The sequence below is a fragment of the Coregonus lavaretus genome (assembly GCF_964263955.1).
Source record: "Coregonus lavaretus genome assembly, chromosome: 7".
Taxonomy (NCBI): domain Eukaryota; kingdom Metazoa; phylum Chordata; class Actinopteri; order Salmoniformes; family Salmonidae; genus Coregonus; species Coregonus lavaretus.
Window position 1 is genome coordinate 25,312,099 of NC_139994.1, and position 16,004 is coordinate 25,328,102.

General features: G+C 41.2%; 1 protein-coding gene across 1 annotated transcript; it reads right to left on the bottom strand.

The window, feature by feature from the left end:
* Positions 1-3,325: 3,325 nt before the first annotated feature.
* Positions 3,326-8,108, bottom strand: LOC311132459 (uncharacterized protein; the record flags this gene model as incomplete). The annotated part of the gene is made up of 9 exons (XM_084165746.1): positions 3,326-3,460; positions 3,541-3,645; positions 3,752-3,835; positions 4,507-4,596; positions 4,684-4,753; positions 5,164-5,222; positions 5,790-5,870; positions 5,993-6,040; positions 8,055-8,108. The coding sequence occupies 9 exons, from the start codon at positions 8,106-8,108 to the stop codon at positions 3,326-3,328; spliced, it is 726 nt and encodes a 241-aa protein (XP_084021872.1).
* Positions 8,109-16,004: the final 7,896 nt, after the last annotated feature.

Sequence of the window (16,004 nt, forward strand, 5' to 3'; positions counted from 1 at the left end):
CTGTTCTCTATCGTCACAGTTCAATTCTCTAGGGACTCTTGTCCTTACTGAATAAGCACCATGCAACAGTCTGTCTAGTATGTGAAACCATCAGGAAAGGGCAGGACATTTTACCATTTGAATATGCCGACTGTGTCATACCAACATGCATCATGTAGATATTTTCTAGTTTCACTCTGTAAACCACCATACTTGAAGGAACATTAATGTAGTAATGAGCCTCATGCACTTGATGACAGTTATGTTGAACCAAAATGGCTACCTGTGGTTAAATTTACAAAACCATTACAATGGATTTATGCAAAAACTCAACATTGCTGTTCCACTAATGTTAGTCTTTAATCTCTAACGAAATGTGTATATTAACACATTATTATTGTATGTTATGTTAACTTAGGTTGCATATTTAAAGAATGCTCAAACGTTCCTCTGGTTGGCTCTCGGATGCATTCCTGTGAATAACTCGGGCCAATCCAGAGAGAGGGTTGTCCTTGAGCAGATTATGTAAATAATGGGAGTGTTTCTCTCATTCCTCTGTCTGTTGGACTGTTTTATTTCTCCTTGTTTTGAACAGTATGAGCTCGCTATCACAAGTCAACTTCCTTGATTTATGTGAATTTTTAAAATATTACTTCTTTTTTTTTTCAGTCTCAAACACAAGCATGTATTCAGTATTGAAGAGAGCGGTTTCAAGAGCTACATGCTTGGATAACTTATTATCTGCTCATGTCTTATGTTTGAAAGCTAAGTCGTTGGTGGGGGGCTTTTCTGTGTAGAAAAACGGACAACTTGTCTCTCCAAAATGCAGTCATTCCTGTGAGCAAACAGATGCCTTGATGTACGGGAGGTACAACTTTTATCAATGCAACAGTTGGGACAAGGGTGTACAGGTCATGTACCCAGGAAGTGCTTTTATCAGTTTAACACTCCTGCTTACTTTTCTCTAAATACTACTTCATTGCCTTTCCCTTCATTCATTCCAACCCAAACATTATTCTGTAAGATTATATAAATAACTAAAGTGCATTTATCTTTGCTGGAGCGGGTTCTGTCAGTCAAACCTGGGTGTTGATTTTGATGTCTCCCCATTCAGAACCATGGAGAAGCAGAATTTTTGTCTTCGTCCAGTGTCACACCAGATAAATGCTTGTCCATTCAGATGGCCCTGAGGCCAAGGGGTATATTCAGTGCAGAACAATGTTCAGACTGCTCCAGATAGAAATGTATTGTATAGATCACACTTGTTTCAAATCGAAAGTGATGTCTGCTCTATATGTATGATTTTTGCCTTCAAAGTTCTGAACATTGTGCCTTCCTGAAAGAGACATGGTTTTAGACGGAATTGGTTCACACCAGGCAAAGCATTTATTCCAGTAAATTAACTATGGTTGATATGGAGTGCCTTGACCTTGATACTAAAGACATTTAGAATGTACAGGGGAAGAAATATTGTCCACTTTACATTGTATCAAAACACTAACACTTAAGAAGCGTTCTAATTCTGTTTCACTTTTCATTCACGTGGTACAGAGACTGACCTTTTATCATGTCGAGACTAAATGCATGACTCATTCAATAAATCGGAAATTGTTTAGTTTTTTACTTTTCTTGGTTTTTAACATTTTGATAAATATGACATATATAGACATTCATTCAGACTAGTAGTTTGTGTTGCAGTAGATTTATACAGTTTCCCATAAAGGATAGACTAGCCTCGACTATTGTTAGTTCAGCAGTTTAATATGGAATGACGCTCAACGTGCTATGGTAGGCTATTGTAATCAACTGGCGATTTTAAATAAATATTATGAATACTAATAATTTGCAGCGCTGATGCCACTATGGCTGTGTTGAGACGGGCAGCCCAATTCTAGTATTTTCACTAGTTGGTCTTTTGACTGATCAGCTCTGATGTGATTGGTCAAAAGACCAATTAGTGAAAAAATATCAGAATTGGGCTGCCTGTGTGAATGCAGCCAATAACTTCTAATGCTAGGGTTATAGCTACTTTGTCTGGGCATGGACTCTACAAGGTGTCGAAAGCGTTCCACAGGGATGCTGGCCCATGTTGACTCCAATGCGTCCCACAGTTGTCTCAAGTTGGCTGGATGTCCTTGGGCCATTCTTGATACACACGGGAAACAGTTGAGGGTGAACAACCCAGCAGCGTTGCAGTCCTTGACACACTCAAACCGCATGTGCCTGGCACCTACTACTAGGGGTGTAACGATTCGTTTTAACAACGATTCGATTTGTATCACGATTCGTGGTTGTCGATACGATTCAAGGACGATATTGGTTCATTTAGAACGATACGATCCGAAACGATTCAGTGACTTGAAATCGATTCAGTAACCTTTTAGCCAAAAATTCAACCAGTGTGACTGAAATAAATACCTGGATACTGGACAGTGCAGGTGAAGTTTCCTAGATTCCTGTTTCTTGTAAGGACCGCAATGGTGGCTTGATAATTTCTCGCTCGTCGGCTTCTCCTCTGTCATCCACCATGCTATGCTTTGTTGTCTTGGCGCCTTTGCGCTGCTGCTGGCGCGATGACGTCACGGATAGGCAGAGTGAATCGAGTAATGTTTAAAGCCTTTATCATTAAAAGTGCTAAGAAAAAACATCCATATAAAGTCTGACGTGCTTAAATCCAATGGGTTATTTCCTAGTATCGATACAATCGATTTATTACATTTAAAACGATGTTAGATCGATATATGTTGTCCAAAAGGCCAACTCGCCGAGCACAGATCGATGTAGTTGGATCATAGGAATATAAATCGATACATCGATGTAGTAGATGGATCGTTACACCCCTAGTAAAAACACTCCAGTGCGCAAAACAGGGGCACTGGAAAATACAAGGCACACAGGGAATATTCCCGGCGATACAAAATACATGGAGCTCCACCGAGCTTCTCTCTCCTCCACAATAAACAATCACACACAAAGACAAGGGGGCAGAGGGAACACTTATACAGGTACTAATGAGGGGATATGAACCAGGTGTGTGTAATAAACAAGACAAAACAAATGGAATGATGAGATGAGGAGCGGCAGTGGCTAGAAGGCCGGTGACGACAAACGCCGAAGCCTGCCCGAACAAGGAGAGGGGCAGCCTCGGAGGAAGTCGTGACAGATACTGTATATTTTTGAAAGAATACTATATTTCCCTTGACAGAGTAATGCTGAATGTAAAAAATGGCTCAACTTACCCCACTCTCCCCTACACATGATGTAACATTTGTTTACGATTGACAGATAATGTTTGAATGCAAAACACTTTATTTTGTGATGGGGCCCTCAGCTCAGTTTGGGAACCTTAATCCAGGCTGGACAGCAGGAACTCAACCTGTATTTCTAGATTCCGCATCACCTCCCCCGAGAGCCTCTCTGGGCTTTCATAGATTGACTCATTGAGGTTGAAGATGGATTGTAGCCATGCCTTCATCTGGTCCTGTTGACAACAGACACATCATCAACTATTATTGAGAGAGAGAGAGAGAGAGAGAGAGAGAGAGAGAGAGACAAATGTACCTTAACGAGGAGGTAGAAGTTCTCAGCAGCCTCTGTCCAGGCTCCTCCAGGAGGGTCAATCCTCATTATGACTTGCAGGAGCAGATAAAGGAAGCTACCAGGCTCCTGAAGAAGGAACAGGGGACATGAGTGAGTGTCTACAGATCTGATATGACAACAGTGTGTATAGCATAGATAAACAACAGGATGTTCCATTCTTAGGGACACTTACAGATATAGGAAGAGATGTCTTTCCTTCTAGAAGGCTTAGTAGAACGAATTCATAAAAAACATCTGCGAAGTTGATGCGGTCGATCTGAAGTCAAACAAATAGGATAATTACATAATCTTCATTGACAAGCACTTTAGAAAGTCTCATTGAGTAGATGTTAGATGAGAAGACGGTGTCTGCAGCTAACGCTCAAGCTTGCATGTAGACCTACTCCTACGAGAGCCATCTCCTGCTCTAGTCGCTCCCTGTTTGCTGGCTCATTAATGAAGTTCACCAGTAGGTCGTAGGCCTGCTGAAACTGCCTCACATCCTCAAAACAAAACAATCATAAAATTCCTTAAAACTTAGATCATAAACTCAAAGATTCAGGTCTGTAATTCAAAGGGCCTCCGATTGTTTGGCTAGTATGACGTTGAAACTTTTCAACTAAACCCTATGAATCACTGTTGCCTAAAGGTAACCCACTGTGCAAGAACTGGTTGAATCAATGTTGTATCAATAAAAAATGTCAATGTGATGATGTTGAATCAAAGTGGGAAACTGATTGGATTTGAAAGAAGTCATCAACGTAAGGGAATTTAGTCTTTTAACCTAAATCCAATTACGTTAATTTTTGGGGGGATTTCACATTGAATTCACATTAGTTGACAACTCAACCAAATGTAAATAAAAACGAGACGTTGAAATGACATCTGTGCCCAGTGGGAACTATATATCTGGTCTGATGAACGTTGCACAATTATGTAATTGGTTACCTGCTGGTTGAGCTCGGATAGTCCACTCAACACCATCCTCCCAGCGTGGGTGAGGTAATTGAGGGAGGTACTGTCTGAGGATGTCAGAGCCTGTGAGAACAAGACAGTACATTTACAAATAGTCCAGAAATGTTCATGAAGTGAAATACAAAAGGTGCTAAATTCACATTTTCTCACCTCCATAGCACGTCTGATAGCGGCCAGCCTCAGAGAGAAGTTGGTTGTCCCTTGGTTTTCAAAGTAACGCCTGTAAATAGAAATGTTCAATAACAAATGTTCAACCTAAGAAGCTAAAACATCAGTGCCATGAAATTAAGAAATAATGTTATGTTAGCCTATATTATAACTGCAGGATTCAGAAATACCATACCAATGTAGGATCTTAATTTGATCACTCTTTTGTTGCTGAGAATTTTCCTGCACGGCAGGAAATGCAAACTTGTAGCGTATTTGGAATTTTCAAGTTTGTAATTTCCACTTTGAAATTTTAGACTCGATTTGCCCTAACGAAAAATGTATCCTGTTGCTGCAGGATTATTTTCCTGCTGTAGCAAACTGTCTCAAATTAAGATCCTACATCTGTATAACTACAATATTGGGCAGATTATTTCAAAGCAAAGGTTTTTACTATGGATGAACACATGAAAGCGAACCCACCGCAACTGGGGCACATCTGCAGCAATATTTTGCTCCTCCACAAACTCCTCCTCAAACTCCTAAAACAGACATCACATTAACTTAAACTCTACTAAACTGCATTTCACCTGCAACATCAACTGAAGCAGACAAAACATTCAGTGACATCATAACAATACTTTCATCTTGACCTAACAACTTGACCCTTGACAGACAACACAAACATATCGATACCAAAACAATGACACACACCTGTACACACAAGTACAAATGAAATAAGAATTATTGACTGTAGAAAGAGTTTTACCTGAGGAGTGCTGTCAGGGGTCTGGTCCTGGTCCTGGGTGGAGTGGTAAGGTGGAGGGGGACTGGGAGGGGAATCGGAAGGGAAAGGGGGAGGCGGAGAATTCTGGGGGAACTGGTGAGAGGAGCCAGAGGACGGCTCATGAGGGTTGGTGATGATGTCAGAGGTGGAGAACTGATATGCCATCATCTCATCCCCCCTCTCCTGGTACCCCTCCACTGTGGTGGAGATATCCACCTGCTGTTTAACACACAACATGTGACACTGTCAGCCCAACACTGAAAACCACCATATTGAAAACCCCTCAACCAAACACTGAAATAAATCATAACACGGGGTGTACCTGGGCATCCTCATAATAGGTGAACTCAGACCTCCTCTTGACAAGGCCGGACATGAGTCCATGGATCCTTCTACCAAGGAACTAAAAATGAGGCAAGAGATTAGAACGTGTAATTTCATTTTCTGTCAACATGTATTTATTCAAATAGGTAAATGGACATTTGCCACTTTACATTTTTTCTGTGAAAAATTGCCTGACTGTACCTTAATACCAATCAGCTTCTTGTTGGTGAGGACCACCTGGACGAGACCCTTTAAAAGAGACAGAGAAACATTACATTTCATCCAGGAAATATAAGTAGACCTATAGCATGTGCGTCATTTGACACAAATCAGGTGCATTTGAGACGAAAGACCAGTTGACAATCTCTCACCCATGGGTCCAGGATTTTTTCCTGGATGACTCTGCTCCACCACAGCTGCTTCTACACTCCCCTCACAATGCACAGGTGATGCATGTCCTCTTCATTTTGCTATAAAGAAAAAACTCCTTCAGTCTCCAGACCTCTCTCTATATGTTAGCTGTAGATGTCTATAACATTTGGCAGGCGATTTCAGTTCTGAGTATAATCCCTGGCAGTGATATAGAGCCCACATGATGTTCGTACGACAAGTTTCCCCTAGGTTTCAATTAGGGACAGACATACAAAAGAAAACCCAGAGACAATTGGGAGCTCAAATACACAGGTGTGTTCATAAATGTTAAGAATATGTCTGAAGTACCTGCACTCGTCCATAATGGATCTTCCAGTAATGGAAATGAAACGAACCCCAGTTCCCAACCAGCTGCAACTTCTCATAGGGAAAACTAGAGTCTTCCCTATTTGGCTGAAAAACAAAGACATCCCCTAATTATAGAGATTGCTCTGTGATTAATAAGACACACAATTGTGGAGATAGAGGACATGGTAATGTGTACTATTACTAATCAGCTATGACTGTCTAATAATGTGATTGACTACCTGTGAATGGCTATCTGAAGGTGCTGACAGCTCGTCAAGCACTAACCTCCCAGCTTCAGTGAGGTGAATGGTAGGCTCCTCAATAACCAATTTGGAAGTCTGTGAAAAAAAAGGGAACAGGGTAAAGTAAATTCTCCCTATAAGATCAGATGAGCTTTGGTTAATAATGTGTTTGGTTACCTGTGTGTTTAACACTACAAGCTCTGTTACCAGCATTCTCCCAACACGAGTGAGGTAGTAGACTGGTTTGGCCTTGGAGAAGACAGGCTATGAAGACAAGGGAATATGTTTTTTCATTATGTGGTTTTATAGAAAACTAGTGACTTGATGTTAATCTTTAATATCCTCTAAAGACCAGAGAGTATCAGAATGGATAGACTCACAAAGATAGGAACACACAAGGGTCCAGACCAAGGGATTAAAGCCAGACAGGACCGGTGCCCAACCTCCTCATCCACATACTAAGGAACAAGACAGGATTAAATTAAGAGTCAGTTTGAATGTTAGACAGGTAGCCTATAGGACTGACAGACTGGAATAGGGAGGATCGCAAGAGTAGGCCACTGCATGATATATTCTAAGACAATTGGCAGTTGAAATACACATGTCTGTGTTCAAAGGTTAAGGAAACATCTGAGGTACCTGCCTATGAATGGTTACCTGTTCATTTTGAGAGGACAGTTCCTCCCATACCATCCTCCAAGCAGGAGTGAAACTGATGATAATGGGCTGCTCCATTGTGAAAATCTGAGAAAATGAGGGAACAGCTTTAAAGATATCAAAGTATTCTACTAGTGGATACTGAAGGTAATTATCCCTATTAGATCAGATAAGTAATGGTTAATAATCTGAATGGTTACCTGTGTGTTTAACATTGCCATCTCTCTCACCAGCATCCTCCCAGCGTGGGTAAGATAATAAATTGGCTGCAGTTTGACAGGCTATAAAAAAAGGGAATATGTTTACAGAAATGTATTTCCAGAAGTTTCTTTTAGAAAAAGTTATGTTTATGTTTAAGCCCCCCTAAAGACCAGAGAGTATCAGAATGGATGGACTTACAGCGTTTGAAACCAACAGAGGTCCAGACCAAGGGATTAAAGCCAGACAGGGCTGCTGCCGAACCTCCTCATCCACGTACTAAGGAACAAGACAGGATCAACTTAAGAGTCAGTTTGAATGATAGACTGGTACTGTATAGGAGTAAAATATTGGCATAGGGAAGATTGCAAGAGGAGGCCACTGCAATGATAATAGTTGAAATACACAGGTCTGAGATATAAATGTTAAGAACATGTCTGAAGTACCTGCAGATGAATGGCTACCTCTTCAAGCTGAGAGGACAGTTCATCCAATACCATCATGCCAGCACGAGAGATGGAAATGTGCTGCTCAATCTTGCAAATCTGTAAGAAAATGAGGGAACAGTTTTAAGGGCATCGAAGTATCCCACTACCATAGTAGATACTGAAGGTAATCCTGCCAATTAGATAAAATGAGCTTTGTCCAATAATCTGCATGGTTACCTGTGTGTTTAACACTGCCAGCTCTCTCACCAGCATCCGTCCAGCATGGGTAAGGTAATAAGTTGGCTGCAGTGTTACAGACTATTACAAAAATAGGGAATATGTTTACAGAAATGTATTTTCATATTGTTCTACAGAAAGCATCATGTTTATGTTTAAGTTACATAAACCAGTCTAAAGACCAAAGAGTATCAGAATGGATGGACTTACAGAGCTGGGAACCCACAGAGGACCAGACCAAGGGATTAAAGCCAGACAGGTCCGCTGCCCAACCTCCTCATCCACATACTAAGGAACAAGACAGGATCAAATTAAAAGTCAGTTTGAATGATAGACAGGTAGCCCATAGGTCTGACAGACTGCTATAGGGAGGATCACAAGAGGAGGCTACTGCATGATAGATTCTGAGACACTACACAGGTCTGTGTTGAAAGGTTAAAGAAACATCTGAGGTCCCTGCCTATGAATGGTTACCTGTTCATTTTGAGAGGACAGTTCCTCCCATACCATCCTCCTAGCAGGAGTGAAACTGATGATAATGGGCTGCTCCATTGTGAAAATCTGAGAAAATGAGGGAACAGCTTTAAAGATATCAAAGTATTCTACTAGTGGATACTGAAGGTAATTATCCCTATTAGATCAGATAAGTAATGGTTAATAATCTGAATGGTTACCTGTGTGTTTAACATTGCCATCTCTCTCACCAGCATCCTCCCAGCGTGGGTAAGATAATAAATTGGCTGCAGTTTGACAGGCTATAAAAAAAGGGAATATGTTTACAGAAATGTATTTCCAGAAGTTTCTTTTAGAAAAAGTTATGTTTATGTTTAAGCCCCCCTAAAGACCAGAGAGTATCAGAATGGATGGACTTACAGCGTTTGAAACCCACAGAGGTCCAGACCAAGGGATTAAAGCCAGACAGGGCTGCTGCCGAACCTCCTCATCCACGTACTAAGGAACAAGACAGGATCAATTTAAGAGTCAGTTTGAATGATAGACTGGTACTGTATAGGAGTAAAATATTGGCATAGGGAAGATTGCAAGAGGAGGCCACTGCAATGATAATAGTTGAAATACACAGGTCTGAGATATAAATGTTAAGAACATGTCTGAAGTACCTGCAGATGAATGGCTACCTCTTCAAGCTGAGAGGACAGTTCATCCAATACCATCATGCCAGCACGAGAGATGGAAATGTGCTGCTCAATCTTGCAAATCTGTAAGAAAATGAGGGAACAGTTTTAAGGGCATCAAAGTATCCCACTACCATAGTAGATACTGAAGGTAATCCTGCCAATTAGATAAAATGAGCTTTGTCCAATAATCTGCATGGTTACCTGTGTGTTTAACACTGCCAGCTCTCTCACCAGCATCCGTCCAGCATGGGTAAGGTAATATGTTGGCTGCAGTGTACTCCTGAGTGGCGCAGTGGTCTAAGGCACTGCATCGCAGTGCTAACTGTGCCACTAGAGATCCTGGTTCGAATCCAGGCTCTGTCGCAGCCGGCCGCGACCGGGAGACTTATGGGCGGCGCACAATTGGCCCAGCGTCGTCCAGGGTAGGGGAGGGAATGGCTGGCAGGGATGTAGCTCAGTTGATAGAGCATGGCGTTTGCAACGCCAGGGTTGTGGGTTCGATTCCCACGGGGGGCCAGTATAAAAAATAAAAAAAATAAAAAATGTATTCACTAACTGTAAGTCGCTCTGGATAAGAGCGTCTGCTAAATGACTAAAATGTAAATGTAAATGTGTTACAGACTATTACAAAAATAGGGAATATGTTTACAGAAATGTATTTTCATATTGTTCTACAGAAAGCATCATGTTTATGTTTAAGTTACATAAACCAGTCTAAAGACCAAAGAGTATCAGAATGGATGGACTTACAGAGCTGGGAACCCACAGAGGACCAGACCAAGGGATTAAAGCCAGACAGGTCCGCTGCCCAACCTCCTCATCCACATACTAAGGAACAAGACAGGATCAAATTAAAAGTCAGTTTGAATGATAGACAGGTAGCCTATAGGTCTGACAGACTGCTATAGGGAGGATCACAAGAGGAGGCTACTGCATGATAGATTCTGAGACACTACACAGGTCTGTGTTGAAAGGTTAAAGAAACATCTGAGGTCCCTGCCTATGAATGGTTACCTGTTCATTTTGAGAGGACAGTTCCTCCCATACCATCCTCCTAGCAGGAGTGAAACTGATGATAATGGGCTGCTCCATTGTGAAAATCTGAGAAAATGAGGGAACAGCTTTAAAGATATCAAAGTATTCTACTAGTGGATACTGAAGGTAATTATCCCTATTAGATCAGATAAGTAATTGTTAATAATCTGAATGGTTACCTGTGTGTTTAACATTGCCATCTCTCTCACCAGCATCCTCCCAGCGTGGGTAAGATAATAAATTGGCTGCAGTTTGACAGGCTATAAAAAAAGGGAATATGTTTACAGAAATGTATTTCCAGAAGTTTCTTTTAGAAAAAGTTACGTTTATGTTTAAGCCCCCCTAAAGACCAGAGAGTATCAGAATGGATGGACTTACAGCGTTTGAAACCCACAGAGGTCCAGACCAAGGGATTAAAGCCAGACAGGGCTGCTGCCGAACCTCCTCATCCACGTACTAAGGAACAAGACAGGATCAATTTAAGACTCAGTTTGAATGATAGACTGGTACTGTATAGGAGTAAAATATTGGCATAGGGAAGATTGCAAGAGGAGGCCACTGCAATGATAATAGTTGAAATACACAGGTCTGAGATATAAATGTTAAGAACATGTCTGAAGTACCTGCAGATGAATGGCTACCTCTTCAAGCTGAGAGGACAGTTCATCCAATACCATCATGCCAGCACGAGAGATGGAAATGTGCTGCTCAATCTTGCAAATCTGTAAGAAAATGAGGGAACAGTTTTAAGGGCATCAAAGTATCCCACTACCATAGTAGATACTGAAGGTAATCCTGCCAATTAGATAAAATGAGCTTTGTCCAATAATCTGCATGGTTACCTGTGTGTTTAACACTGCCAGCTCTCTCACCAGCATCCGTCCAGCATGGGTAAGGTAATAAGTTGGCTGCAGTGTTACAGACTATTACAAAAATAGGGAATATGTTTACAGAAATGTATTTTCATATTGTTCTACAGAAAGCATCATGTTTATGTTTAAGTTACATAAACCAGTCTAAAGACCAAAGAGTATCAGAATGGATGGACTTACAGAGCTGGGAACCCACAGAGGACCAGACCAAGGGATTAAAGCCAGACAGGTCCGCTGCCCAACCTCCTCATCCACATACTAAGGAACAAGACAGGATCAAATTAAAAGTCAGTTTGAATGATAGACAGGTAGCCTATAGGTCTGACAGACTGCTATAGGGAGGATCACAAGAGGAGGCTACTGCATGATAGATTCTGAGACACTACACAGGTCTGTGTTGAAAGGTTAAAGAAACATCTGAGGTCCCTGCCTATGAATGGTTACCTGTTCATTTTGAGAGGACAGTTCCTCCCATACCATCCTCCTAGCAGGAGTGAAACTGATGATAATGGGCTGCTCCATTGTGAAAATCTGAGAAAATGAGGGAACAGCTTTAAAGATATCAAAGTATTCTACTAGTGGATACTGAAGGTAATTATCCCTATTAGATCAGATAAGTAATTGTTAATAATCTGAATGGTTACCTGTGTGTTTAACATTGCCATCTCTCTCACCAGCATCCTCCCAGCGTGGGTAAGATAATAAATTGGCTGCAGTTTGACAGGCTATAAAAAAAGGGAATATGTTTACAGAAATGTATTTCCAGAAGTTTCTTTTAGAAAAAGTTATGTTTATGTTTAAGCCCCCCTAAAGACCAGAGAGTATCAGAATGGATGGACTTACAGCGTTTGAAACCCACAGAGGTCCAGACCAAGGGATTAAAGCCAGACAGGGCTGCTGCCGAACCTCCTCATCCACGTACTAAGGAACAAGACAGGATCAATTTAAGAGTCAGTTTGAATGATAGACTGGTACTGTATAGGAGTAAAATATTGGCATAGGGAAGATTGCAAGAGGAGGCCACTGCAATGATAATAGTTGAAATACACAGGTCTGAGATATAAATGTTAAGAACATGTCTGAAGTACCTGCAGATGAATGGCTACCTCTTCAAGCTGAGAGGACAGTTCATCCAATACCATCATGCCAGCACGAGAGATGGAAATGTGCTGCTCAATCTTGCAAATCTGTAAGAAAATGAGGGAACAGTTTTAAGGGCATCAAAGTATCCCACTACCATAGTAGATACTGAAGGTAATCCTGCCAATTAGATAAAATGAGCTTTGTCCAATAATCTGCATGGTTACCTGTGTGTTTAACACTGCCAGCTCTCTCACCAGCATCCGTCCAGCATGGGTAAGGTAATAAGTTGGCTGCAGTGTTACAGACTATTACAAAAATAGGGAATATGTTTACAGAAATATATTTTCATATTGTTCTACAGAAAGCATCATGTTTATGTTTAAGTTACATAAACCAGTCTAAAGACCAAAGAGTATCAGAATGGATGGACTTACAGAGCTGGGAACCCACAGAGGACCAGACCAAGGGATTAAAGCCAGACAGGTCCGCTGCCCAACCTCCTCATCCACATACTAAGGAACAAGACAGGATCAAATTAAAAGTCAGTTTGAATGATAGACAGGTAGCCTATAGGTCTGACAGACTGCTATAGGGAGGATAACAAGAGGAGGCTACTGCATGATAGATTCTGAGACACTACACAGGTCTGTGTTGAAAGGTTAAGGAAACATCTGAGGTACCTGCATATGAATGGCTACCTGTTCATTTTGAGAGGACAGTTCATTCCATACCATCCTCCTAGCAGGAGTGAAACAGATGAAAATGGGCTGCTCCACTGTGAATATCTGTGAGAAAATGAGGGAACGAACATCAATATATTTCACTACCGTAGTGGATACTGAAGGTAATCCTGCCTATTAGATCAGATGAGCTTTGTCCAATAATCTGCATGGTTACCTGCGTGTTTAACACTGCCAGCTCTCTCAGCAGCATCCTCCCAGCATGGGTAAGGTAATATGTTGGCTGCAGTTATAAAAAATAGGGAATATGTTTACAGAAATGTATTTCCATATTGTTCTTCAGAAAACGTCATGTTTATGTTTAAAGTACATAAACCAGTTTTAAGACCAGAGAGAAGACCAAAGAGTATCAGAATGGATGGACTTACAGAGCTGGGAACCCACAGAGGTCCAGACCAAGGGATTAAAGCCAGACAGGGCCGGTGCCCAACCTCCTCAACCACATACTAAGGAAGAAAATCAGGATCAATTTATGAGTCAGTAAAATGACAGTTTGAATGACAGATTGTTATTGAACCAATCCTGCTAATTAAGCAGTATTGTTATAGCCTGGGTGCCAGTCTGTTTCAGCTCTCTGTCCACTCCTTATGGGATTGTGATGCCAATATCATATTGCCACGATGGAATTAGCAAGAGAGCAGAAAGACTGGCACCCAAGCTATTGATAGGCCTGCAGCATTCTTACCTGAACAAGGACTGGGTCCTCCTGGTCCAGGGTGGGCTCATTATCTTTATGAAAAAAATGTAAATGTCAAAACAATAAAGGATTGTTTTCTCTAAGTTTAAGAAATACTAGCTACAAGACACCAGACATCTGTCCATGTAGTTAGGCTGATCATATATTTACTTGTGTTTTATATTGTATGACATCAAATGTATTTATGTGTCTGCATAATGTACCAACATGTTCAATTAAACCTAAAGCAAAGGTTTGGTTTCAAAGGAGCAAGTTTGTTTGTTGTTGTTAATCTAGGGCTACACTGTAAAAAATGTCATCACCATGATTGCTACCTAAATGACACCCTATTCCCTATTTAGTGCACTACTTTTGACCAGCGCCTTTTAACCATAGAACTATGGGTCCTGGTCAAAATAAGAAATAGGGTATTGGGTGGCATTTGGGACTATTACTATTTAGACATTGTCAAATATGTAAACTTACCCTCCTCAACCGTGACAACACGGTCCACGCTCTCCACGGTGGCCAGTGCATCCTCACCGATACCGTAATATTTGCTATAAAAGTAGACTGCCGAACCGGACGCAAACAACAGGCCAGCTGCACTCAGAAGCGGCCTCTCGCGGAGGAATCTCAGCGGGGTCGCTGTCAACAAACGACTGAACATAGACCTACTCATTATCGCTCTACATACTGCAGTGATTTTGACTGAGTTCAAAACCATCTGACAATTCTTTCTTAGAATTACAGGGTTTTATAGGGACCATTAATACGTCAAATTCTTCCATAAGTCATGGTTGGCTATGTCACAATGGGACAAACATGTTTATCAAACTGATTAAAAAACACTCAACAGTGACATCAATTAAATTGAATTTTGAGCATGATTTGGGAGTTTATACAATTGTAAACTATGAAACCATTGTTTAGAGAACAGTAGGAGTATAACCATTTAGAAAATACTGTATCAATGGCTCTGAGTAGGAGTAGAAGGGACAGCGTCACAATGCGCTCGCCATGGTTCTGAAAAAGAACGTTAATGCGTTCATCAGCTCTGTGATGTTCTAGGCGGAGACACTCACTGAACAACTCACTTTCACGTTCAAGGTGTCAAAGCGTTCAACCAACATGCATTGGACTAAAACATCATTCAAATAGTTACTAAAAAGCCTACAGATATGTTTTACATTATTATTTTAAATCTCCTGCATAAATCAGCTGAGAAAGCCTACTCTTCTCATCTCTTCGCCCTCCTGCCCTGGTGGTTATATCTGAGCGTTTTGATAACTGATTGATAATTTGGATTATTCATATCCAAAGTGAAATGCTGATTGTGTCATATTTATAATGTAGGCCTAGTAGCCCACGTTTCATGACATAACCCTAATCCTAAAATAGACTAAAATTGAAACCCCGGGCGAGCACACAAGCTCTGGCTGTACAGCCGGCAACAATAATACAGTGGGGGAAAAAAGTATTTAGTCAGCCACCAATTGTGCAAGTTCTCCCACTTAAAAAGATGAGAGAGGCCTGTAATTTTCATCATAGGTACACGTCAACTATGACAGACAAGTTGAGAATTTTTTTTCCAGAAAATCGCATTGTAGGATTTTTTATGAATTTATTTGCAAATTATGGTGGAAAATAAGTATTTGGTCACCTACAAACAAGCAAGATTTCTGGCTCTCACAGACCTGTAATGTAATGACGCTCCATAAGAGTGAGGATCCATTTGCAGTTTTATTACAATCTTGGTTGTACAAACAGGGTCAATCGCCAGCAGACACAACAGTAGGGATAAGGCACATCGTAATCCAGGTACAGGCATAAAGTCAGGGCAGGCAGCAAGCTTACAAAAATCAGTCCAGTAAAGGATATAGTCCAGGGCAGGCAGCAAAGAATCAAGGAGGGAAAAACAATCCAGAGTAAATCCACGGGCAGACAGACACAGGCAAAAACGCTCAGAAATGAACACCAGGGTAAACAAGACTTCGCAAAGAGAGAGAGAGAGAGAGCACCTAAATAGTCTACTGATGGAAGTCAGGTGCAACAGTAATCAGAGCCAGGTATGTGGGAAATGTAGTTCAGGGGTTAATACTCAGGAGAGGGTTCCCTCTGGTGGTGAGCAGGAGGAACAGCGGGATTCTCGTTTGTAACAGAGCCCCCCCCCTGCGAGCGGCTCCTGA